The sequence below is a fragment of the Tursiops truncatus genome, chromosome 2, assembly GCF_011762595.2.
Source record: "Tursiops truncatus isolate mTurTru1 chromosome 2, mTurTru1.mat.Y, whole genome shotgun sequence".
Taxonomy (NCBI): domain Eukaryota; kingdom Metazoa; phylum Chordata; class Mammalia; order Artiodactyla; family Delphinidae; genus Tursiops; species Tursiops truncatus.
In genome coordinates, this window is record NC_047035.1 from 125,602,285 (window position 1) to 125,628,703 (window position 26,419).

Genomic DNA, 26,419 nt, shown 5'->3' on the forward strand with positions numbered 1-26,419 from the left:
TGCTTAACATCACGGGAGAGCCCACCTGCAGTGGGCCTTTGCACACAGCTCTCATGCATCACCCCCAAGAGGGACAGAGGTAAGATGCAGTCCTACCTATCAATACCTTCTCCTTCCCCTTTGCCTTTTTTGGAGGAGCAGGGATTCTGTGGCAGAAGAGGGATAGAGGACAATTATCTGTTGAGCCCTGGTCTGCTCAAATAGAGAGAGGGGAGGGGGCGTGTCCCCCAGCCCCTTAGAAGGAAGATGGCCTGTGAACAGTCTCCATCCATCCTGAAAGGGCCAACCTCTCACCAGGGCCTGAGTGGTGAGCCTGGGTTTCTTGAACCAGAGAAGAGGTAATTTTTACAACAACTCTCTGAGATTGAGGTTAATATTCTCATTTTTAGAATGGGGAAACTGAGGCTCATGTCCAAATCTGTAACGATCCTCAGGACACACATGGTGAACCTCAACTTTGAGCACAACATTGACGGAAGAGAAGCTGACTGCCCACCTGCCGGGTAACTTAGCCCTAGTCCAGAAGCCAGTTAGCTACAATCTTAAGTCATGTCTGAGGATACTTTTGTTCTGAGAAGTGAAATTTTAACAAAAGAAACTAGTTTTTAAAATCAAAAAAAATGCTGGGTAGGGAAAGAGGAGAAAATAGCAGAGGAGTTTCCCCCTGTATCCAGCCTTTGACAGTTTAACGCATAAGACGATGTGAATCCTGCAAATAAGGCTTTTGAAGGCTTCAGGTCTGGATCTCTGTTTCCTGGGTGGAGGAGACCTGTGAGTAGGAAGTTCTGAACAGCCCTTAAACCAGCGTTCAGGTGATCTGTAAGGCCCTCATTTGAAGGCATTTGGGGTTTTATAACTAGACGTTCTGTCATGATGGAGCTTCCCATAGATTGTTTACTTGACCTGAGCACCATTGTAAGAGGGCCCCAGTTCCTGGGAGCAGAGGGGCGTCAGCACTGTCCTCCACATCCCTCCAGGATACCTCAGCCCAGAACTGCTTTGACTCAGGGGTGACAGAGCTCCCAGTGGGAGCTCCATGCATGGGGCCTTTCCAGAGGGAGAAAGGACACTTCTTCAGGACACAGGGCTGGAGTCTCACAGCCGTGGCCATCTCCAGGAAGGTCTCTCTCTGAGTTCTAAACCTAGCCCAGTGGTCTCCCAGTAAGCCCTAGGCCTGCAGCATCACCTGGGAATTCAGCGGAAACACAAATCCTTGGGCCCCACCCAGCAATGTGTGACCTACCTAGGCCTTCAGGTGATTGCAGTGTGCTGGAGTTTAATAAGTGCCACCCTGCATGATCTGTGTTCCTGGGCCCAGGAGATTATCTGTCTGCCCTAGAAATTGACCACAGATGATCAAACCAGGAGATGTTATTCCCTTTAGCAAGTGCAGAGCAAGAATTGTGTGAAAGGGCGTACCATTTTAATAGACGAATTGTAAGCCCTCAAGACCTATCACCCCAGTGGAAAAATAAGCAGGTGGCTCATGTTTCGGAAAGGATCATGCAGCACCTCCTGAGAGAAATAGATGACAGTGGGCCCCTGGACTTACCTGTGAATAACCTGGACTCTAGGAACAGAGGCCAGGCTAGCTTCTTGCAGGCCAAGTGTGCCCAAGTGTCACAAGGCAGCAGCGCACTCCGGCAGTCCCGCAGATATCAAGGCCTTGCTGGGCTCCTAACTGATGGTGACCTCATCCCCGAAAAAAAGGAAATCAATTCCAAACATTGCATGTACTTAAACTTTAGATCCCATGAGGTCTATCCCAGTGCCAGTTGGGGCCTTGCTACTGAGCAAGCGTGTACATGTTCTTTGTATTATGTTTTAGGAGCGATGGTGAGAATCACAGTGAGGGGAGACAGTTGCCCCCCTGACCTGCCTCTGCTTGTCTGGAGCAACATCCCGAGGACACCTAATGCTGGTCTGGCTGTGCAGGGGCTTTATAAGCACTCACTTAAGCTACTGCCCTTCCTCACTATCACTTTTCTCTTTCCCACCAAGATCCTTCTTTCAGGGGACTCTTTGGAGGGAAAGCGGTTTGCTCATCTAGGAAAATGTGTGCTCTCCTGCTAAAGGCCCTTCCTCCCAGTGAGTCCCTTGTTGCGCTGCTCCCTGAAGCACCTCCCATGCCTGTCCTTCCTGCATTCAGGTGAATTCTTGGTCTGGCAGATTTCAAATGCAAACTGTGCCTCCTAGCCATGATCTCTTAGCCAGACAACAGGTAGCCTTTTGAAATTCTAGCGTGGATTCTCCCCTCACATTTCCTTTCCCCAAAGGTAGTGTTTCTGGTGTTCTTTTAGCTTCTCTATTCTGAACGTTTCCAAATTCTCACAAAGCCAGCATACTTTGGGGAGAGGCCTTACTTTGTCCAGAAGGCCTCCCCAGGCTGAGGAGAGTCAGGGGAGATATCCAGCCAGCCTGGAGCTGGGAGGCAGGAGGTGGGGGACTGTTCCTGGCCCTGCCAGTCACTTGCTATGTGGCCCCAGATTTGTCAGATGTCATCGCTGGGCTTGGGGGAAGCTGTCTAGAACAAGTGGGTTGTTCACTTAGAGCATCTAGAAAACTTTTATCAAGAAACCCTGACTAAGGTATCGGATGCTACCTGCTCAAGTCAGAGACCCACTATTGCTGGGCAGGAGTGTGATTAAAAAATAATAAAAAGCCAGTGAGAGAGAAGTCTAGAGCTGAGAGTGCCTGGGAGATGGGGAAGCCACGTGGGGACAGGTCAGGGTGACACGAAAGCGGCCAAGGTACAGGGGCTGGCTCTATGGGTGTTAGCCCTGTGGCAGCACTAGAAACAGGCTGGGGACTGGGACGTTGGGCTCTGGGACATGAGGAGACACGAAGATGGGCAGCACACATGTGGCCACACAGACGTGGCCCCAGGGCATTTGCTGAGCATGCTGGCTGAGCAAAATTTCAGATCTTGGCTGCCTTGTATTCTTAGCACCTGTAATTTTACATTAAGCATCTTCATAGCAATCAGCCAGCAGTCCAGATCGTGAACTTAGCCAGCTCCTGCCACATGATCCAAGTTCAAGGTACCCTGTGGCAGCCTCCAGGTCGCATTGGTGGTCTGCCCTGGCAAGGTGTGACAGTCAATGCCAGTTACCATCGGGTCTCCATGTGTCACTAAATCACCCGTACGTCCACTCTCTCCTTTTGCTCATTGCCTGGCCTCTAGCTGCTAAAGCCCCCGATCTTGCCCTTTACCTGTTTTTATACTAACTTTGAACACGTTTGAGCTTCTTTTTTTTTTTAAATGCTGCCCTTTTTCAGTTTTCATAATGGTCATTTTGGGACCACATTTGCTCTGCACTTAGCATATCTTCAAGTCTTCACTGAAATATATTCAGTGATGCTATCAATTTTGTACACACGATAGTAATTTCTCATTAATTCTTTCCCAAAGAAACAAAAGGATCCAAGGGTGAGACTTCAGGACCGTTGACTATGAAGAACACTCACTTGCTCTTCGTGTAGCATTCCGCGGTGCCAGGGTTCTCCAAGTGTGGTCCCGGCCAGCAACAGCAGCATCACCTGGGAACTTCATAGAAATACAGATTCTCAGGCCCACCCAGCCCTGCTGGATCAGAAACTCTAGGGATGGATCCCGCATCAGTGTTTTCACAGCCCTCCTGGTGAGGCGGATGCACGTTTATGTTGAAGAAGCACTGCCTTTATGAAGCAGAGGGTTCAGTTGGTGAGCCATGGGGCCAAGCCTTTGCCTCCAGGAGGTCTGCTGTTCAGCCGGCTCTGCCCTGTGCCCTGCCCCGGTTGGAGTGGGGTGTAAGGAGGGAGGAAAGAGCACAATCACCTTGGCCTGGGTTATCTGGCTGTAGAACCCTCCACAGCTTGAGGCACCAGTACCTAGTGCAGGGTACAGGGCAGTGGGGAAGACCCAGTTCTTGTTCTGGAATTCTTCACTTTAGGGGAGAAATGTGGAGAGGCATTTTAGCAATTTAGCTTGCAAATAATTAAACACACCAGTGTTTACCATAACATAAACTTAGGTATGTTATTTTGCAGACCACAAAAGTCTCGTGCATTTTTTTTTTTTAAGGAAAAACAGGAGTTCACAACCTTTTCCCACTTTTTATGAACTGATGTGGGCTGTGCTGCCCGGAGCCACCCAGGGTCAGGGCGACCCTCCTCTGCCCTCAGACAGGCCTCGTTGAAAAAATCTGAGCAGCAGGGTATCTTCTTGGGCTAAATCCCCCTAACTGAGAACTAGGGTGCTCATTCCCAGCCATGCCTGAGTGAGCTCTGGGCTTCCCGACCTCAGCAGAAAAGTCACTGTGGTCTCTGCTGTGTCTTCTGAGACTGTTGGCTGTTCCAACTGAGATAGAACCAAGGACCCACGCAGCTCCAGGGGGATCTTGGATTGTGTGAAATTATGGCCACAACAGAAGTGTGGGAGCCGGCTTCCCTCCCTCCCCTCAGCCCCGCCTCAGGCAGCTCTGGAAGGGACCGGCTCAGGCCTCAGTGTGAGTTCTGGGCACTTGGGCCTTCGCAGGCCTCTCCTCCATAACAAATACTAAAACCTGTATTTGATGACTCTGGGTGTAAAGACAAATATAATACTAGTTGGATCGTATTCTTTTTTCTCTTCTGATTTTAAAATAAATTAAAACATTTGCTTGGGCCTCTGGAGGTATCATGGGCCCCCATGCGCCAGCCTGCTGGGCCTCATGGAGAAGTCAGCCCTGCAGGGTGTGTCTCTGAGTCCTATACCCAGAATAACCCAGCGCTCTGCTTATTTAGAAAATCGGCTGTGATGGAATCATTGGGTCTGCGGCCAAAGAAGACCGGTGTGGGGTCTGCAGCGGGGACGGCAAGACCTGCCGCGTGGTGAAGGGTGACTTCAGCCACTCTCGGGGCACAGGTGAGCTCAGGGCCCGAGGAAAGGTGGCCTGGGCCGCGCCTGGTGGACGGGTGAGTGTGGGCCCCAAGGTGTTGCTGCAGCTACTGGGCCTCCTACAAGTGTGGTATATTTTATTGCCCCAAAGCCAATCTTATTGTATATTATGTTACCCAAAAGCCAACGATCACATGCCTTCCCTGCATCTCACGTTTAAGGAGTAATTAATAGTAGATAGGGCACCCAGCACCACAGTCTTAGGATTTCTGAAAGGCAGAGAAGGACATTTTAGCCAGAATGACATCTTTAGGTTCCTAGACATGAACAGTCTGCCTGTGGCCCTCCGGGTTCGGCCCCGAGGTCCATTCTCACACAGTAGCGGCCCTGTCCCACCAGCCCCGCCCCTCAGCATGTGCCAGCCCCTCGTCTGTCCGGCACACAGAGGCGGTGATGAAGACACTTTGCCACATCATTTTTACCTATGGATGGAAGAGGTTTTCTCTGTTTCTGAGTTTTCTGTCAGTAAGAGTAGAATAGCGTTTACACAGATCCCTAAAACGTGCGTGAAGCCTCATGTTCCGGGACGTCTGCGATGCATCCACCGGCTGAGGCTGCAGAGTCGCTGCATCTCCCGTGTCCCAGATGCAGACCTTCTCCAACTCTGGGCGTGGAGAGATCGGCGGGGTTCAGCTGATGGCCCTCACAGTCTTTCCACTGGAACCATCCTCACAGCTGTGGGCTGCTTCGCCCAGAGGTGGGAGAGCATTTCTGATTTCCCGTCCTGGTGGCCACCAACTTATGATGTACAGGGAAGTACCTGCTTGATACTCAGTGAGGGGAGCGTGAGGCGGGCAAGTCACCCAGAGGGCGAGTGTCCCCTCACCCGACGTCACCAAGAGTGACATCACCAAGATAACTTCTTGAGTGGAGCTGAGCTGAAAAGCTTCTGTTCTAATTCCCACAACTGCTTTGAAGAGAAGTGTTTCAGTCCAGTTCCACCCAACAAGGGGATAGAATCACAGTTGTTCCTCCCTGTCCCACAGAGTGGGCCTCTAGGAAAGGCAGAGAGGAGAAGCCTGTGCACGTCCCCCTTTTCTCTATTTGGACAGAAGACCTGGTCTGGAGGAAACTTCCTTCTAGATACTTTGGAAAGGGCGGCCTGTTGCACAGATGCTTTGCAGGATCCTGTGAAAGCAAAACTAGGGGCAAATGCAAATACAAAATGACATTAAAAATTACACTTCGGGCCCCGTAAGGGCTGGTTTCAGGACTTAAAGATAGGTGCCCAGGCTGTGGAACAGGAAGCTTGAGTGAGAACCTGTGCCTGCTGCCCGGCTCCCGAGGAAAGCTAAAGGAGCTGACGTTGGAACAAGTCGGTGTGGGGGAGGTGCCCTCCAAAGCTGCACCATGCAGGACAGTAGCCACAGGCCACTGGCATTGATTCAAATTTTAAATATAATTAGTTAAAATTAAACAAACTTAAAACTTCAGCCACCAGTCCCGCTAGCCATATTTCAAGTGCCCCGTTGCCACATGTGACTGGGGGTCCCATGTTGGATGATGCAGAGAGAGAACTCTTCCTTACAGCAAGTTCTCGTGGACAGCACTGCTCTGAACCTTTGGTAACGTCTGCTCTTTGTTTTGTCTGATGCTACTTTCTCTGTATGGACCCTAACTCCAGTTTGCCATGAGACTGACCTTGCCTGCTGCAACTGTGCAGCAAGGACAGTTATTAGGACCGAGACCTCAGCAGCTGGCAAGTGTTTACTATTGATTTTTTTTAAAAAGCAGCATTAGAACCTTTTATGTAAACTGAATGCTGTGCTGAGCTCTAATAAACTGGACTGACTACAATTGCTCCATTCTGTGGAAGGCAGGTCAAGCACAGCCATGCCCACTTCTGCCCCCTGGGCAATTCTGTAGAGCATTAAGGAAGGTTCCACCATACACCTGTGTAAACTTCCACTGTATGCCACATAGCAGACAACTTCGAGAGAACCCAGATCAGGGCAAAAGCATTCCCCCAGTGTCTAATCCATTTGTTGGCCTTTGATCTTGGCATGAACACATCCATTCCTCCGATCACAGCGATGTCCTTTTCCTCTGCTCTCTCCCTTCTCCATCCCACCCTATTCCTGGCCCCAACCATACACAGAAGGGAGATGGGCGTGAATGTGCAGGCTTCCTCCTGGGGAGATCAGGCCTCTGGGGCTGTGGCAGCCAGTCCCCCATAGAATGGCAGATGCTGGAATCCTCCAGGGGGAGGTCCCCACCCTGACATGCAGCTTAGTGTTCCTTCACAAAAGCCTTAGCAAACCTTCAGAGAAAGATAAGCTCAGTTAGCTTCATCCACCTATAAAAGTTCTGTCCTTCTGAAGAGTTGCCAAATGTCACACCTTCATTTTGAAGTCTAAAGCTGTTTTCTCCAAATCCTTGTGGTTGGGGTCTGTGAGCATAAGCTCATGTCATTGTGGATGCTGTTTATTGAAGATGTCCGTGGAATGCTCGCTCACACGTGAATGAATCACTAGCTAACAAATTTCATCAAACACTAGCCTGTAACCCAGGTCTGGCATTCTGGAAGGCATGTACGAGAGATACTGCTCGTGCTCACCCAGGTGGCCATTCACCCAGTAAACATTCATTCAGCACTGCTGTATTTTCAGAGCAAGGTGTTGCAGAAATAAAAGTTAACTGTCACTGAGTTGGTCACAGTCAAGGGAGGTGCTCAGCGGGTGTGCTGTGGGTCCCCAAGTTCTGGTGGGGCTCCTCGCCCAGCCCTATGGGCAGATGACAATGGCCCCCAAGCCCTAAAGGACAAGTAGGAATTAACTGGCAGTGGGGGTGGGAGAAGGACATTTCAGGCTGAAGGAAAAACCCAGCTTAGAAACGGTATAAAGCGCCCGGGTCATGTAATATCTAGGTGACTCCAAGTGCAGCCGGATGGATTCAGAATCCTGTCAGTTTAGATAGGAAGGTAACTTTCATCTCTGCCCAGCTCGAAAGACTGGGAAGAGGAGGAATGCCTTATCACCCTGAGGGTGAATATCAAAGAAAATACCATACCAGAAAGATAAAGAGGAATCAAATGCAGGATTTGTGCCCAATTATATATGTGCCCTGACCCTTGCCTGAACTCTTCTGGGTCCTTAACCCAAGTACTTGAGCTGAGGACCCAGAGCAGACCCACACAGGGACAGTGTCCACGCCCCCAGGGTGTCCTTGAGAGGTCCCAGTGTAGCATCCTGAGTGAGGTTGTTTATTGCCCTCTGGCCTGTTGCCTCCCAACTTTGAACAGATGAGGTCCTGGGCCACTCATCTCTAGGAGGAATCAACCTGAATTGGCTATCATATTACTTTTCTGATGGATGGGCTTCAAAATGCCCAAGCCTTTGGCTGAGTTGAAATAGCCGAACTTTTTTAAATTTAGTAACTTGAAAGTTCTTGATAGGATGCTTTTGTTTCATTAAGATGTCATTTTCACATTATTTCATGCTGCTCTTTGACACTAGAAAGGTGACTGGTGTCCATGGACACTCAGTCCAGAACATACCTGGACTGAAGACCCCACCGAGAACTGTTGGCCATGATGCCCCATGGGCTCTGAATCCCTTTGCACTTTTTTCTCAAAGAGAACCTTCTCAAACAATCAGTTCTTAAAAGGGAGAGTGACGTGATCTATCCCAATTGAATAGGGACAGATCCACATGTCACACGTTTGTTCAATAATTAGCTTTAGAACCTCTGCCTTGTGCCAAGTTCTGTGCTCCAGTCTTTAGGTATGGGGTGTGGAGGTTCCATGGGGAAATTTACCACTGTCTGATGGTGACACAGGACTCTTCTCTGCACTGACTACAGACTACAGTATCAGTTCCTGCAATGTGCATGTAAACCAATTACAATGTATTTCTTTTTCTTAGTCAAGAATAACCTTTGTACCAAGGTGTCCACGTGTGTGATGGCAAAGGCTGTTCCCAGGTGTTTCTCATGTAAGATGTTTGGCTATTCTGTGCAGAACTAGTGGTGACGTGCCTGGTGTGGGGCTTTTACCTCACTTACGTGCCTGAATGTTTGCTGAGTAGAGTCAGTGGGAGTGAGTCATGCATGAAGCCACGGATAAACACTGAGGCCATTTATCGCTCATGTGTAATTGATGTTTAAGACTGATTACCAAAAAGAAAAAATATAGAATAAAACCAACTTTAAGGCTGCGAAAGATAAAGAGTCATGGGATTAGGGGCCATACAGAAACACATGTTAGTGTGCCAGGGATACATCTTCATTCTCCTCAGCCCCACCTGGCACTTCGGCAGAAAATGCTAAGATATGCCAGAGAATTTAGCCACAGATGATGCTTTCTTCCATAAGGAAGTTTCCATATTACAGGGCTGGGCTTCCCAAAGGGCAGAGAGCACTTGGTAAGACCCTCCTGGTCTTTGTGCTAGAGATAAAAACCATGGCCTTGCTTTGGCCCACCTGTGCTGACCTCACATTCTGAGAACTGAACCAGAATATTAGTCTAGACTCCTGGGCTTCCCAAATCCTTTTCCACTGAAATCAGAACAACCTTTAGGGATAAACATAAAGAAGTAATACTCTCATAAACAACTTTCGTAAAAAGAGAAAACTAGAAACTTATACAAATCCTCCAACAAGCATTTTTAAAGATTATTACCAGAAAAAAAAGAACTTTGATTTTTTTTTTTTGTATGTGTTTGATACAACCTTTTGAAAGTGGCCCAGTCCTCATAGCCAGGATGTTACCTGTGTTCCATCATGGTACCTTACCAGCTCAATGGTTTTCTTCCAAGGAAAGTTATTGCTGCTGAACCTGAAACAAGGGAAAAATATGATCTAAATCATCTACTTGTGAAATTCAGACAAAAAGTATTTTGCAGGGAAATATAGCCTGATGATATTAATTTTTCAGAACATTTGAGGCAGGTTTAAGGTCAACATTACTTTGAAGTTCCTTCTGACTACTTGTCCTTATGGCAAAAATTACGTATTCTCCTAGAATAATGGCAACAGTATTGAATTTTATCCTTGGCTTCCTCATGACCCCAAATCGTGTCCCTCTAACTGGATTTCTCCTGCTTGATGGCAGAGACTAGAATGGAAAATCATTCCAAAGTTAGTCTTGCTATCTTACCTAAAGTATGACTCTATCTTGTGAATTCTTAGAGTAAAGCCCCCCTTTAATTATATTTCATGCCCAGTCAACATGGTGATGTCTGGCATCTGCATAGGGGGACATCTGGTATGAGGGATGACAAGGTGCTTTGGGACTTGGTGATAGGGCTCTTTCCCTTGCTGGTCACTCTTCACAACAACCTCAGAGTGGGCTCTGAGCTCTGGGTAGGGTAGGGGCCATCAGAAAGAGGACAGTGAGTGACAGATGGTTTCTTTGGCTTGAGGACAGAGGCCCCGCATTTCATTTCAGGGATATTCTCTTTCATTACTTCCCTCCATATCTTGAGCAGAGAGGCTCATCTTAGAAAGAAAGGTTAGCAGAGCCCAGGCACAACAATGACCTGACCCATTGTTCAGGGTTCACCTGAGGATGTGCCGCACCTGAGTTGTGTGTCTACCCTGAGCTCTTTACTGTTCATCTGCCTCTGCCCCAGAGGGTATATGAGAAAGGAGAGGAAACAGGTACATTTTCAGTGTTGCTACTTGTGCCAAATTTAAGCTTAAAAATAGGCATGATGAGCGTGCACTAGTTGCAGATGCCGCTTGCTGTGGAATGTGGAAAATTAACTAATTTGGACCCTGGCGATTATGTCTGTTGCCTTAGATTCTGCAGCCTGGTGACGCTAACACCAAGGTTTGTTAGTCACAAAATAGGAAAAGTCCTTGTAACAGCAGTAGCTCTCAGAGAATAATTCAGCTCCCCAAGCAGATCCTGTTCCCAGGTCAGTTTTGTGCTTTAAGTGGAGATTCCTCCAAAAAAGGTTTTAATCACCACTGAACTCAGACAATTTTGTCTTTGTTTTTGGTAATTCACAATCCTGTATGCCTGGAATCCAATAATTCTTCAAACTCCCCCAGAAGAAATGGATTTCTCTAAGAGAAATTTATGGTACAAAATCCAGTGCTGTGATTCTCAAAGATGTTTTTTTGTGGCCACCCTTTTTAAGTAGAGAAGCATTCCTGGAGCAAAAACTATTTTTAATCAAAAAACCTTGCCTCACACTATAAGGACAGTGGAGGGACTGTGTGGGCACGTTAGTGCTGCTGCTTCCTCTAAGTCAGAGGTGGTTGGAAGGGATCCCCTGGAGGAACACACTCCCATCTGGTTCAAGAAGTCGTCCTGCTTGGGAATCAGGATGGATCAGGGCACAAGAAGTAAACAACTCAAACCGGACTATGTTGCCACCTGTGAAGTCTTCAAGTAGAACATTTATTTGTAAGTGTCCGAGGCTGGATCTGTAGTAACAACACCAAAACATTTGCTATCAAGACTAAAGGACCCCGCTAAACTTTCCATGCAGAATGGCTGGTTGAACACAGGTGTTTATCTCCTTGGCTTCTCAAGATCACTTTAAAATGAATGAACAGGAACTTTTTTTTTTCCATTATCAAAGACCATTTAATTTTTAATTGAGATATGGTTGACATACAACATTATATTGGCTTCATATGTACAACATAATGATTTTATATTTGTATGTATTGTGAAATAATCACCCCAGTAAGTCTAGTTAACATCTTTCACCATACATAGTTACAGAATTCTTTGCTTGGCATGAGAACTTTTAAGATTTACTCTCTTAGCAACTTTCAAATATGCAACACTATTATTAACCACAGTTACCATGATGTACATTACATCCCATGAGTTATTTATTTTATAACTAAGTTTATACCTTTTGACTCCTTTCACCCATTTTGCCCACCCCCACCCCCTGAAACAGGAACTTTTTAAAAGATCTACGGAGAACAAGGACACCTCAAGTGGATGTTCATATGTGTTTGAATCAGAATAAATAGACTTGGTTTTGCTGTGGTAAACAAGCAAACAAACAAAACACAATGTAAATACCCCCCAAATCAGTGGCTTAACACAAAAGTTCATTTCTTGCTCACGCTGCATGTCCAGCATGGGTTGGCAGTAGGCTCTGCGTACCGTAACCACTCGTGGACCTGGGCTGACAGAGATTTTATTGTCCACACACTGCCACAGTCACCTTGGCAGGAAAGAGGGAACACGGCAAATCAGGTGCTGGTGCTCTTAAAGCTTCTATGTACACATCACTTTCACCCACATTTTCAGGGTCAAAGTAAGTTACATGGTCACACAATTTTAAGAGGGCAAGGAAATGCGTTCCTACCATGATTCCAGAGAGAGACCTGGAAATATTTGGTGGCCAGCATCATGACACATCACCTATAGCAAACTTTTCTGCATTCTGGTGTTTCGGTTGCCAACACATAAAACACTCCCTGCCACCTAACTGAAAGCCACTCCTGACCACCAGCAAACACCGCCCATATACAATCGTCCCTCCTTATCCCTGGGGGATAACTTCCAATATCCCCAGTGGATGACTGAAAGCATAGATAGTATGGAGCCCTATATATACTATGCTCTTTTCCTACAAATACATACCTGTGATAAAGTTTAATTTATAAATTAAGCACAGTAAGAGATTAACAATAACTAATAATAAAATAGAACAATTATAACAATATACTGTAATAAAATGTATGTAAATGTGGTCTTTCTCTCTCTCAAAATATCTTATGGTACAAATTTAACGCCTTTTCCATCTTAACTAGGCACTTATCACGCACCATGGCCATAACTTGTGCGGTTTGAGGTGCAACAGCAAAACTAGCACAAGTTTCTTTTTCCTTCTTCACAATTTTATAAATGGGAGATTCGTTCTTACCATAGATCTTAGCAACCTCAGCATATAACTTTTTTTTCCTTTCTTTATTAAGTCTAGAACTTTCACCTTTTCACTTAAAGAAGCACTTTACAGCTTCTCTTTGGCACATCCGAGTTGCCAGCATCATTCCTCTGGCGCTTTGGGGCTGTTATTAAGTAAAATAGGGTCACTTGAACACAAGCCCTGTGATACCACAACAGTCAATCTGATAGCTGAGATGGCTACTAAGTGACTAACAGGCAGGATATGGTTGACAAAGGGATGATTCATGTTCTGGGCAGGACGGAGTGGGACTGTGTGAGATTTCATCACATTAGTAAAATGGCATGCAATTTTAAACTTATGAATTGTTTATTTCTGGAATTTTCCATTTAATATTTTTGGACTGTAGTTAACTACAGGTAACTAAATCCACAGAAAGCTAAACTGCAGATAAGGGGGCTACTGTATATAGAGACAACCCATCTGTGGCATCCTTCTTGAAAGAGTCTGCAACACAAATGGGAAAGACCAAGATAACTGAAAAGATGACCCATGGGAAAAGCAGGATAACTCAAATAATAGAAGTTCAAAATCTCTATTAACTATTCTTAGATTTGAGAAGTGAGTTTATGCATAAAACCAATACAGAATGTCATGAGAAGAAGCAATCAGAAAACAAAAAGGAGATCTCAAATATTAAAACTATGACTATCATATTAAAACCTTGTAATAAAAGGCACCATAAACAAATGACAAATGACAGAAAAAAATGTGTGCAACAAGTCTAGTGAGTAAAGAGTTTGAGTCTAAAATGTATTAAATACATATTAATAGATATTAACATATATTTCCAAGACTCCTGCTTATCAATTAAATCAAAACAAAAAGCCAGTAGAAAAATGGGCAACACTTATGAGCAAGACAGTTAACTGAAGAGTGAATGCGAATGACCAATAAATATGTGCTAAGATGCATGGCCATATTGATAATGAGGGAAAAACAAATTATATTTATGATGTAACAATTTTTCACGTCTTGAACTAGCAAATATCCAGAGGATTGATAATATCAAGTATTAAGAAGCCTGTGAATAAACATGTATTCTCCTGTAGTATTGGCTGACTTCTATATTAGTTAAGCCATAATGGAGGGCGATTTAGATGTACATTTAACATTTAACATTTAAACTACATGTGTGTTTGACCCAGCAATTCTCACAGCTGGCCTGGTATGACATTGTTTATATGCACAAGAAGACATGTGCAGAGCTGTTCATTGCAGTATTATTTTTAGTACCTTTGTAGAGATATGATTCACACATCATAAAATTCATCCATTTAAAGTGTGCAATTCAAGGAGATTTAGTACATGCACAGAGTTTTGCAGCCATGACCACAATCATCCCAGAAAGAAACCCCACACCCATTAGCAGTCATTCCCCATCTCCCTCCTACCCCAACCCTAGGCAACTACTTTCTCTGTCCATCTATTTATCTATTCTGGACACGTCATATAAGTCGCATCGTATAATACGTGGTCCTTTGTGACTGGCTTTTGTAACTTAGCATAGTATTTTCAAGGTTCTTCCTTGAAACATCTATCAAAGTTTCATTCCTTTTTTATTTTTTTGCTGAACAATATTCCATTGTATGGTTATATCATATCATATATCATATTTTTAAAATACATTCAATAGTTGATGGACATTTGAGTTGTTTCTACTTTTTTGGTTAGAATGAATAATGCTGACATAAACATTTGTGTATAAGTTTTTGCATGGACATATTTTTCATTCTTCTTGGGTGTATACATAGGAGTGGAATTGGTAGGTCATATGGTAATTCTATTTTTGAGGAACTACCAAACTCTTCTCCAATATGCCTGCACCATTTTACATTCCTACTAGCAATAAGTGAGGGTTCCAAATTCTCCACATCCTCTCCAGCACTTCTTATTGTTTATCATTTTTGTTATAGGCATCCTAATGGGTGTGAAGTGGTATCACATCATGGTTTTGATTTGTATTTCCCTAATGGCTAATGATGTTGAGCATCTTTTCATGTGCTTCTGGCCATTCATATATCTTCTTTGGAGAAATGTCTATTAAAATCTATTACCCATTTTTAAATTGGATTGTCACTTTATTATTGAGTTGTCAGTTTTCTTTATATACTCTGGACGCAGTTCTTTCATCAAAATGATTTGCAAGTATTTTCTCCCAATGTATGAGTTTGCCTTTTCACTTTCTTGATGGTGTCCTTTGAAGCACAAAGTTTAAAATTTTGATATGATCCACTTTATTTTTTTTCCTTCTGTTGCTTGTGCTTTTGCTATCTAAGAAACCATTGCCTAATCCAAGGTTACAAAGATTTACTCCTATGTTTTCTTCTAAGAGTTTTATAGTTTAGCTCTTAGATTTAGGTCCATGATCTATTTTAGATTAGGTTTTTTTGTATGGTTTGAGGTAAGAGTCTGCCTTCATTCCTTTGTATGTGGATATACAGTTATCCCAACACTGTTGAAAATATTATTTCTCCATTGAATATTCTTGACATCTTTGTTTTAAAAAATCAATAAGGGACTTATTTCTAGACTCTCAATTATATTTCATTGATAGAAATATCTGTCCTTATGCTAGTACCACATTGTCTTGATGATTGGAGCTGGCTAGAAAACTTTGAAAGCAAGAATTGTCACTTCTACAACTTTGTTCTTTTTAAATATTGTTTTGGCTATTCTGGGTCCCTTGCATTTCAATATGAATTTGAGGATCATCTTGTCATTTTGGGCAAAACAAGCTGGAATTTTAGTAAGGATTGTTTTGAATCTGTAAGTCAGTTTTGAAGTATTCCATCTTAACAATACTAAGTCTTTTGATCCATGAACCTGGAATATTGTTCCATTTGTTTAGATTTTCTTTAATATCTTTCAACAGTGTTTTTGCAGTCTTTGGTGTAGAAATCTTGCACATCTTTTGTTAAATTTATTCCTAAGTGTTTTATTCTTTTTGATGTTATTTAAGTCTAATTGTTTTCTTAATTTTATTTGGAAATGTTTACCCCTAATGTATAGAAATGCAGTTGATTTTTGTATATTGATCTTATATCCTGCAACCTTTCTGAACCTGTTCTAACAGATTTTAGTGGCTTTTCTAGTATTTTTCTATATATAAGATCTTGACATCTGCAGATCGAGATAATTTTACTTCCTCCTTTCCAATTTGGATGCGTTTTAAAAAATTGTTTCTTGCCTAATTGACATAGAGAGAACTTTCCAGTACAATGTTGAGTAGAGATAGCAAGAGTGAACATCCTTTGCTTCTTCCTGATCTTAGGGGGAAAGCATTATTTTACCATTAAGTTTGATATTAGCTGTGGGGTTTTTGTAAATGCTCTTTATCAGGCTGAGGAAATTTTCTTTTATTCATAGTTTGTTGAGTATTTTTATCATGGAAGAGTGTTAAATTTTGCCAAATGCTTTCTCTGCATCCACTGAAATGACCAGGTGGGTTTTGCCCTTTTTTGAATAAATTACACTGATTGGTTTTTATATGTTAAACCAACCTTGAATTCCTGGGATAAATTATATTTAATCATGGTGTATAATCTTTTTTTATGTTGTTGGAATAGGTTGCTGGTATTTAATTGAGGGGTTTTGTGTGCCTATTCATACATGATACAGCATTGTTTCCAAAAGTGACAATTTTGAAACAACCTAAACGTTCTAAATGACAATTTTGAAATAACCTAAATCAGTAGGGGCGTAGTTACATAAACTACATAGCAATTTAAATGAAAAATAAGGAGAGCTATACGTACTCACATGGAGAGCTTTCCAAGACACATCGTGCTTTTTTAAAAAATTGTAGTATAATACAGTAGTCATAAATGTTATTCCTAACAGTTATATAAAATATAGACAAATAAAAAATATACCATGTGATATTTTCATATTTATATTTGTGTAGATATTTGGATAAATAGTAAAATATCTGAATGAATATATACCAAACTAATAGTGGCAGTTCCCACAGGGCAGGGGAGTGGGAGTAAGGGGACTTGAGATTTACCTGTATTATTAAAATTTTGATAATGGGAAAATACACATGTATATTTCTGTAAATTTAAAATACATAAATGTTTACAAACATAAAAATTAACTCACTGATACACACAAACCCATGTCCTAACAAATTTTACTGTAAACTAAGGGAAAGTTCTGTTAGCCCACAACATTGTCCTGTTCTTCCCACACAAACATAGAGGAAGCTGGTACAATTAGAACCTGTGTCACTTAAAAATTAGTAATAAATTTAGAAAGAAAATTAGTACAGGATCAACACACGTATACTGCAATAGGAAAAGGATAAAAGGGACAAGGAGAACAAATGACTGATTTAAAAAAACTCACCAGCAAAATGTTACCAAGGAGAAGATGAAAATTTTGACCAAACGTTATTGCCATAAATTCCAAAAACTGATTAAATAATACCCTCAATAAAAGAAGAACTCATTGATAAGATATGAGATCTCAAGGAATAAGCAGTGAAGCAACAAAGGGAGATGAAATGTGACTCAGCTGAGGAAAAGTGTAGAAGAAGAAAATGAGTCCATCACAGAAACCAAGTCTGCATGGAAGCAAAGGAAATCTCACTGCTGAGAACACAATGAGAAGCATGGAGGACAGGACTGAGAAAAATGAGCAAAGCAAAATGGAAACAAAGAATCAGAAGGATAAGAGATTAAATGAGCACTATGGAAAAAAAGGGGGGGTCAAACACAAATAATTTGGTATCCCTGAAAAAAGAACACCAAACAAATTGATAAATAAATAAATAAATAAATATATATATATATATATATATATATATATTTAAGTCTAATAATAATAATATAGCTTTGTGTCCCAGGAAGAAGTTACACAAAACTATGAATAGCCTAACAGTTATTAGATTTTAGAGTTAAGAGTATTTTGAGTATCTGATCCAAATTTTAGGTAAGCTAATAAAGGGAAAACATCAGATTGGACTCAGACTTTTCCACACTAGCATTCAATGGAACAATTCAAATAATAGCCTCAGAGAAAGAAAGTGTGACTCAAGGATCTTATACCAGCCAAACTGGTATTCAAGTATCAGGATAATGAACAGTATTTTTTTTTCACTATATTACAATTCAGAAACTGTAATTTTCTTTGAGCCCATCTCAGAACAAACTTGAGGAAAGCAGGAATTTATTGGAAAAGCTGGAAAAAAGACACATAGTAAACATTAAATTAATTTGTAGAACTAAAACTAAAACAACTGCAGGAATTATCTTAGAGACCAAAAGATAAATGTCATAAACTAATACAATGTAGGAATGATTCAGTAAAAGTTGAAGAGGGGTGTAAGAGAGTGGAGGGCGGTATACTTATGCTGATTTCCTCATCTTTTAATATCCAGAGATTAAAATATTTTACTTACAGCTAAGTCACATAATAGAAATATAAATATAATTAAAGGTTTACAGGAAAACATCAGAATAAAAAAGAAATAACAATGAACTAAAATGTATTGGTGAAGGAAAAACAAGACTGAGATACCGACCCACACACCATGTTAGCCATGACAAGTGTGATTACAGTTAAAGTGCTCTGAAGTCTTTGTATTGTTTGGGAGAAAAACAATATGATGATCTCAGTAGATGCAAAAAAGCACTTGATTAACTTCAATACCTCTTCATAACAAAAGCTCTTAACATACTAGGGTAAAAGAAAACTTCCCTAACCTGGTAAATGATACCTATCACATTCTCACTGCTGACATCATTTTCAGTGGGAAAACTCTGGAGGCGTTTCTCCAACATGAATAAGACAAGGATGCCACTATCTCATGTGGCATATGACGTGGTTTTGTAAGTTCCAACCAGAATGGTGAAAGGAGAAGAAATCCAAAGCATAAAGATCAGAAAGGAAGAAACAATACTGTCATATGGGCACATTTCAGTTAATTACCTAGAAACCTAGCCAAAAAATAACAAATTATTGTAAACAATAAGAGTGTTAGAAAGACAGCCAGCTACAGGATGTATCTTATCAGATCAATCTACTTTCTACTATATCCTTTTATAACTTTTGAATTTTACACCTTGGGTACACATTGCCTAGCAAAACTGTTTAATTATTTTAAAGTTATCCCTGATCTTTTAAAACCATATATAGTACCCTATTGGCATAAAATGATGTGTGTATGTTTATATGCATTAAGAGATGCTGAAAAGGCTGGTCATCAAAAATATGGGTAATTTTCTTGGTGCTATGTTGTATAGGTTGGTTTTAGTTTTTCCCCTTTTGTGGTTTGAATTATCATGTACTATATTTATAATGAAAATAAAGCCATTTTTACTATGAGAAAATGAGGAAATAAACTCCTCAAAATAGATATTTCCATAATCTCTACATACCTGGGCCCAGAAATCTCTCATTTTTAAAACTCCCCTGCTGATTTTGATGATCACATTTGGGAACCACAGGGGTAGGATTTATCATCTAATTTGGTATCATCATCTAAATCACTGAAGCAAATGCACATTACCTTTGTCTAAAACCCAAATGTAAGCCAAAACAAAATGATTACCAGCCTGCATTTCAGAATCTCACTATTATGTTGGACTCATTAGTTGACACAGTTGCCCAGTTAACCAGGCATCAGCCAGCCCCTGACCTCCTCCCTGACAGCCTCAATCATTTCCTCCTGAATCTTTGCTAACCACCTGCCATTCTGGGCACATGTGGGGTCAGAGCATGGGCAGAAGGCCCTGGCCTCTGAGGGACCCCATTATACTTGGAAGTACTCAAGGAAATGGACAAAAGTACATACTGCAACAGTTGCAGAAACACCCAAACGGCACTGAAAGCAGGAAATGGTACCCAGTATTGAGGCAGTGGTTTTGTCATAGGGCAAGTAGCCTAGCTTCTGCTGTCATCCCATGGAATCAGGAAAAAGTTCAAAGTACAGCAAAGAGTGAAGGAATCCAATAGATGACACAGCCAGGGGCACTCTACACCCATGCTCTAGGGAGGTGCTCTTCACAAAAACTCCAGGCTCTTAGTTTGCTAGGGCTGCTGTAACCAAGTACCACAAACTGGGTGGCATAAACAGGAGACACCTATTGTCTCACAGTTTTGGGGGCTAGTAGTCTGAGATCAAGTTGTCGGCAGGGTTGGCGCCTCGTGAAGGTGAGGAAGAATCTGTCCCGTGCCTCTCTTCTAGCTTCTGGTGGTTTTCTGGCAGTCTCTGGCTTGTAAGATGCAACATCTCGATCTCTGCTTCATGTTTACATGGTGTTCTCCGTGTGTACATGTCTGTGTCCAGATTTCCTCTTTTTATAAGTACACCAGTCATATTGGATTAGGGGCCCACCCTACACCAGTATTACCTCATCTTAACTAATTACATCTGTAGCAGCCCAATTTCCAAGTAAGGTCACATTCTGAGGTCCTGGGGGTTAGGACTTCATCATATGGATTTGGGGGTGGGAGGACACAGTTCAACTCATAATACATGCAAGTGGTGCTCTCTGGAATTTGGGCAGCCAGGAGATTCTGGATTCTAGATTCCTAGCACACTTCTTGACTGTCTTGATTTCTCAGAGCTCTTCAAGCCTGCAGGCTCTGAAATTACCATGGGGGTGCAGCAGCGTGGGTTTTGGTGGGGGGGGGGTGCTGCGGGGCCTCTGATGGAGGGTAGAGGTCTGGTCAGCTCACCTGTGTGTTATCTTGTCACTACAGGTTATATTGAAGCTGCTATCATTCCAGCTGGAGCTCGAAGGATTCGTGTGGTGGAAGATAAACCTGCCCACAGTTTTCTGGGTAAAACAAAAAATTGTTTGACTCATAGTTTATGTTCTGAGCATTGATTTGGACAATCAGGCTGCTACTTTGGTTCAGCAAAATGCTGAAGGGGTGCTCTCAAGCCATTGGTTTTATACCCATATTTTAGGTGTAATGCTGTGAGTAATCAGCATGGACCAAACAGTGCTGTCGTATTTGGCTCAAGTGCAGCCATCCCCAAGGTAGATGAGGGGCGAGGGGAAGGGGTGAGTAGGAACCACCAGCTTCGGACAGGAAAGCGGGTGACAGAAGAGTGAGTGAAAGAAGTTGTGAGGAATTGGGATAGCCTAAGTTCCCCAAAGTAACCCCAGGAGAGCTCAGGTAGCCCTGCCCCCTCCTCCCAACGCTCTTACCTGCCTCCCATCCACCTGTGTCCTGGAGGCCATAATGGCTGCTGCTGTTCCTGCTGCCAGCCTAGGACCTTGCTGTCCTTTGGGTTGACATCCATGTCAGTTTTCATCAGCCCCGTCCGTGGTTTTTTCCACCTCCCCGGCATGGACGCTGGCCCAGTCCTGCCTGGCACTGTTCTCTGAAACTGTCCCAGCTGTTGTTCTACAACTAGAACAATGCTCGTAGATGCTTTCCGAAATTGGGCCTTGTGCTGCTCTCGGCACCTTCTTCAAAGTGATGGCCTTTTTACTAAAGTCTCAAAGAGTCTCCCTCCTTTCTGCCCACCTCAGGAAATTTTGTCAAGTTTACCAGCATTTGCTTCAGAGCCCCATCACCCAGTGTCACCCCCAAAGTTAGCCTTTCCAACTGGTACACTGGCCCTCCCAGACCTGGAGTTGACATTCCTGCTCCCCAGAAGCACTGGGCCTCTGTGGGAGTCTGCCATCACCTTTGACCCTTATCATATTCAAAAATCATGATCCCAGTATCTCAGGTGCTGGGGCAATTCCGAGGTCGGCTTACTGGCCCTTCCATAAAGCACCAGTAGGTGCCCTGCAAATAAGTTCCTCAGCTTCCAGTCCTGCCCTCTGAGACTTCCCAGCACTGTTCCTCCAGCCCAAGGTATCTGGTGAAAATGGGAACATTATTTTTACTGCTATGTTTCTGCGTGATATAAGAATGACAGAGGGATGTCAGAATCTCTTAGATCACTCAACACCTAATTCCTGTAGTAAAAATGACTTTTCACTGGAACCCATCTTAGGGCCAACAAATAACAACTAGTAGATGGTGCCCGGGGAGCCAGCTCTCACGGTGGTCCCTCTCCGCTCCTGAAGCCTGAGGGCCACACATTCCAATAATAACAGTGACATCGACGTTGTGACTCCCAGTCATTGAGCCCTGCTCTGCTTTGCAGACCTGACCCCTAACTCCACAATGTACTGCAGAGAATTGACGTGCCTATTTCGCAGAGGAGGAAAATGAGGCTCTAGGAGTTCAGCAGCTTGTCCAAGCTCCTCACTGCAGCTGGGTCTGCTGCAACTCATGGAGCCTCCCAGAATTGCTCTGAGGTGTCAGTCACGGCCAGAGATGGAGTGGGGACGATTTTTCACTGGAGAACATATGTTAAACCTGCCCATTGCTACTGCTTTGGTGTGTGGATTTCAGAGAAGCAGATGTCCATCCCGAAGAGATTGGTTGAATGTCTCAGGATGAATTCTCAGCTCCCCAGAAGCACTGGACCTCCCTGGGAGGTTGGAGCCAGCCTCTGTCCTCTTATCTGGAAATCGCAGGGTCTGGTGTGTGCACAAGGGAAATCCGAAGGTGGTCCATGCTTGTTACGTTTCTAAAGTTAGCTCAACAAGCCTTGTTTCCACTCGGGGCTGGGTGCTTTGGAAGTCAACCCTGTGTAACTTTGAATTACTCTCACATTGCGGGAGCAGTTCCTAAAGAATTCACCCCACCTACCTTCAACCCATGCTGCCTGGCTTTCTGCTCAAAACCACCTGGAACAGGAAATGCCTCTGCAGTTTGCATCCATAGCTGAGAGCAGAGCTGGCAGAACTCCGAGTGGAAATAAAAGGAGCTGACTCAACGCCAGGATTAGAAGCAGGTTGAACGTGGGTCAAGTCTTCCAGTGGAATCCAGGAGGGAGAGAGACAGAAAGGAGCCTGGCTTCTTCACAGCGCCATGCAGGGAGTGGGCATGCAGACAGGATCCGAGCGCTTGTGCCTGCCCCCAAGCAGCTCTAGAGAGGAGCCGAGCCATCCCAGCAGGAATGCCCCCTCCCTGCTCCCTGGAAAGGCTCAGGATCTCTCACAGTGCCGGGAACTACAGGGACATTGTATAAATGTCCACAGAGAGATAGAAGGGCCCTGAGGGAAACAGACGGTCACCATATGACCTCACATTCCAGGCCATTGAGGAGGTTTGGTTCTGCTGTGGTAGCAAGGGAGAGCGTGTGCCATCTTCATCCCTGCAGAAGTCTCTCCAGCTGTTGAGAGGCTTCTGAGGGTTCCTAAGCAACACACACAAAAGCAAGTGCTGCTATATTTGTGACAGGGTTTAAAACATCCACCCTCTGACTGAGGCAGGATCAGCAAGTGAAAATATCCTCCCCAGCAAATCAGAACTACAGACATTACAGATGGGATCAAGTCGCTCAGGAATTCCCTTTGTTCTTAACTTTATATTTCCCTATCAAACCAGAGCATTTGTCATCATCTTAATGGCCCCTGTTGAGTTTCTAGGCCTAAAAATTCTAATTTCAAATATAAACTAATCTCAAAATACTTACAGATGAAGGGGGCTTGCATATACCATTGATGCCAAAGGATGGAGAGGAACGGGAATTTCTGGGGCCCAAAACTTATTTAATTTGGGAGGCCTTCTTTTTTTTTTTTTTTTTTTTGTGGTACGCGGGCCTCTCACTGCTGTGGCCTCTCCCCTTGCGGAGCACAGGCTCCGGACACGCAGGCCCAGCGGCCATGGCTTACGGGCCCAGCTGCTCCGCGGCATGTGGGATCTTCCTGGACTGGGGCACGAACCCGTGTCCCCTGCATCGGCAGGCGGACTCCCAACCACTGCACCACCGGGGAAGCCCGGTAGGCCTTCTTTACGGGAAAGAATACACTACGTATAGGGCCTTGGAAAGGACTGGTGCACAAGAGGGGCCCTGGAGCTTCGGCCTCCCCGGCTCTCACAGACCCTGCTCTGTGAAGCTTGCTCCGGGGTGGAGGCCGCTACAGATGGGCCAGGAGTGACCTGCACACTCTCTCTTTGGGGCTGACATGGCCCCACAAGGTGTTTTTCTCATCAGACTCCGCATTGAACCTATCAATTCACTGTCAGTGATGTTCAGATCTTGATGTTCCAACAGACCTTCTGAGGCTGCAGTCTTACCCTTTTGAAGGGATGTCAGGTGCTAAACTCCAATTTTAGCAGGAAGTTCTGATTTCTCAGCATGGACCACGGCAACCTGCAAATTTTGAATCCTGCTGACTAAATGACTCACCCCAGAGTCAACAGGCTTGCAGAGATCCCCATGATTCTTGGAACTGCTGGCCTGCTACTTATAATTCTGCCTCTGAGTTTTCATCCCACTGCAAAATGCATGAAGGGGTGTCATCACGATCACACTGTCCTGAGGAAGGGGCTCCGGCTTTCAGACGAGGGGTCAAGTGGCAGTTGTAAAGCTGAGACTGGGGTGCCTGGAAGTTTGCAGCCGTCGTGCAGATGGCAGCCGCAGAGCTTGGACAAGCAAAGTAGATGCTTTCTGGAACCGTGAAAGCCCCGACCCCGACCACACAACATACCCTGAGGCTGTGACAGTATGAGGTTTTGCCAATTCAGCAGCCCCAGGCCAAGACCTGGGGGTCAGGTGACTGCAAAGACAGGTGACTTCAGAAGTCCTGGGAGTGCCCAGCAGCGGTATGTGGATGGGGGAGGTCACGGTTCGCATCTCTTCCCATCTTTGCCTTCACAGAGCTCACGTGGATAACTTGAAACCTGTCATGTGGGCACATTTACACCTTGCATAGTGACAAGCACTATAAATCTAGGCTGCTTTCCCCAGAGAGCCTGCCACCAGCACTGCACTGTCTGGCGTGTTCCTCCCCATCCTGCTGCTGGCCTTTTGTGGAAGAGCCGGTGAGCCACTGCCTGCCTCTCTCATTTGCCCTCCCCCCTTCTCTGACCATACTCACTCCTCCCCGGCCTCCCCCACCCACCCTGCGGGCCGCCTCCTGAAATGTCGCCTCCCCCAACCCCTGCTGCCAAGCAGGACACTCCCCTGGTGGTGAGAGGGTGGCATGCCACCAGGCCCAGTGGGGTCTTCGTCTGTCCCCTGTGTCACTCACAGCGAGTGCCTCTGCCGGCAGAAGTGGGGCTTCCCCAGGCGGCCCCCACACCTCTGCGCGGCATTTCTGTGGATGGGTTTATGATCGGCCCCAGGTGTGCCCTCCTGCACTTTTCCCAGTCCTTCCCACTCTTGACCTCACAGGTGTTTGACTTTTGGCACGGAGGCGGGGTGGTTTTCTGTTTATAATCCAATAAAGTCCTTTTAGAGCACCTTAGAAACAAGGCCAAGTGAGAAAGAGCCGCGCATCCTGAACAAAGCGCCGGAGCAAAGCAGGGCCCAGGAGAGCCTGGATAGAGTATACCAGGCCTTCTGAATCTCAGGGGGTACTAAGCTGACATTAGGGAGGATCCTAGCGTGATTTCTAGGAATCCATACTAGTAATTTTCTTTCTCAGCCTGCCCTGGCCCCATCATGGTTAGTATTTTTTAAAAACCAACCTCCAAATGTGACGTGTGAAAGCTAAACCCAGTTCTCAGTTTCTGTGTTATTGGCTTCAGACACTGCTGGATCCAGGGGCTTAAAATGATATCATGGGAAATAGTCTCTGTCCTGGCACTGCTGTCCTTTCTCAGTTGACTTTAATCTAGGGACCTCTTGCCACGTACTGGCAAGACTTATATCAAGTCTCTGGGCAACCTGTGAAAAGAAAGCTCCTTCTTCCCAAGGTGAATGAAAGTCTTAGAATTGACTCTTACCTTCCAGGGTTGGGTGATGGACGCACTCCTGGAGCTGGGGTGGAGTTTGGGGTCAGCCCCACGTGACTGGGGGAAGAACACATCCCCAAAAGCTCTCTGGGCGTTGTTACTTGCAGAAGGAGAGAGAGATGGCAGGCAGCAACACACTAGATGCTCACAGAAGCCCTAAGACAGAACAAGGCCAGGGCCCAGCCTAGGGCACTGAACGCAGGAGTCGACTGGGGCACACGCGTGGGCTGAGACAGGAGGAGAGGGCCACCCCAATGTGCCCCTGGTCTCTGTGTGGGAAATGGGTTCTGTGGGGTGACCCCAGTATGACGGGGGTCAGCAGACAGCTTTACAGAAACTCATTCTGCTCATCTCTCTGATTCTCAGTTTCAAGGGTTCTCAACGTGCTTGTGTCCCCACCCCAATGACAATGACAGTGAGCCTTCTCTTTCCTTCTCCACCTCCATAGCCCCTCTCTGTCACCTCCTCTTCCCAATCAGACTTCCAGTATTCCCTCACCTTCCACTTGCTTCTCCACACGGGGCAGGGCACCTTTCTCCCTCCACCACCCTGCACAGAAACTGAGCTTAACAAGGAGGCAAGGAGCAACAGCCCAAGCTGCCCACACGCTCCAGGCCACCTCTTCTCCCTGCTTTTCTTTCAGTCTCAGCTCAGGGCTCCTCCTTCAGAAGGCCTTCCCCAGCTGCCCCAGTCTCTGCCCACACGACTGTGCACGGGCCCCAGACTGGCCTCTGTCACTGAGCTTCTGGAAGTGTATCGTGTTTATCTGTCTTCTCACCAGTCTCCCTTTCAAACATTGAGCTCCCAAGGGCAGGAGCTGTGCCTCCATCACCAGCTACAAGGCCCTCAGATAAAG

General features: G+C 44.8%; 1 protein-coding gene across 4 annotated transcripts in view; it reads left to right on the top strand.

Moving 5' to 3' along the window:
- ADAMTS17 (ADAM metallopeptidase with thrombospondin type 1 motif 17) overlaps positions 1–26,419 on the top strand; it is a 355,712-nt gene that overhangs the window by 253,399 nt on the left and 75,894 nt on the right. For 2 of the 4 annotated variants that reach the window (XM_033852070.2, XM_019945892.3), the window contains exons 15-16: positions 4,765–4,885; positions 20,509–20,589. In XM_033852070.2, coding sequence (XP_033707961.1) covers positions 4,765–4,885; positions 20,509–20,589 — 202 coding nt within the window. Of the gene's footprint in view, positions 1–4,764; positions 4,886–8,781; positions 8,851–20,508; positions 20,590–26,419 lie in introns of all 4 variants that reach the window. The other 2 variants (XM_033852069.2, XM_073801336.1) reach the window with 2 other exon arrangements.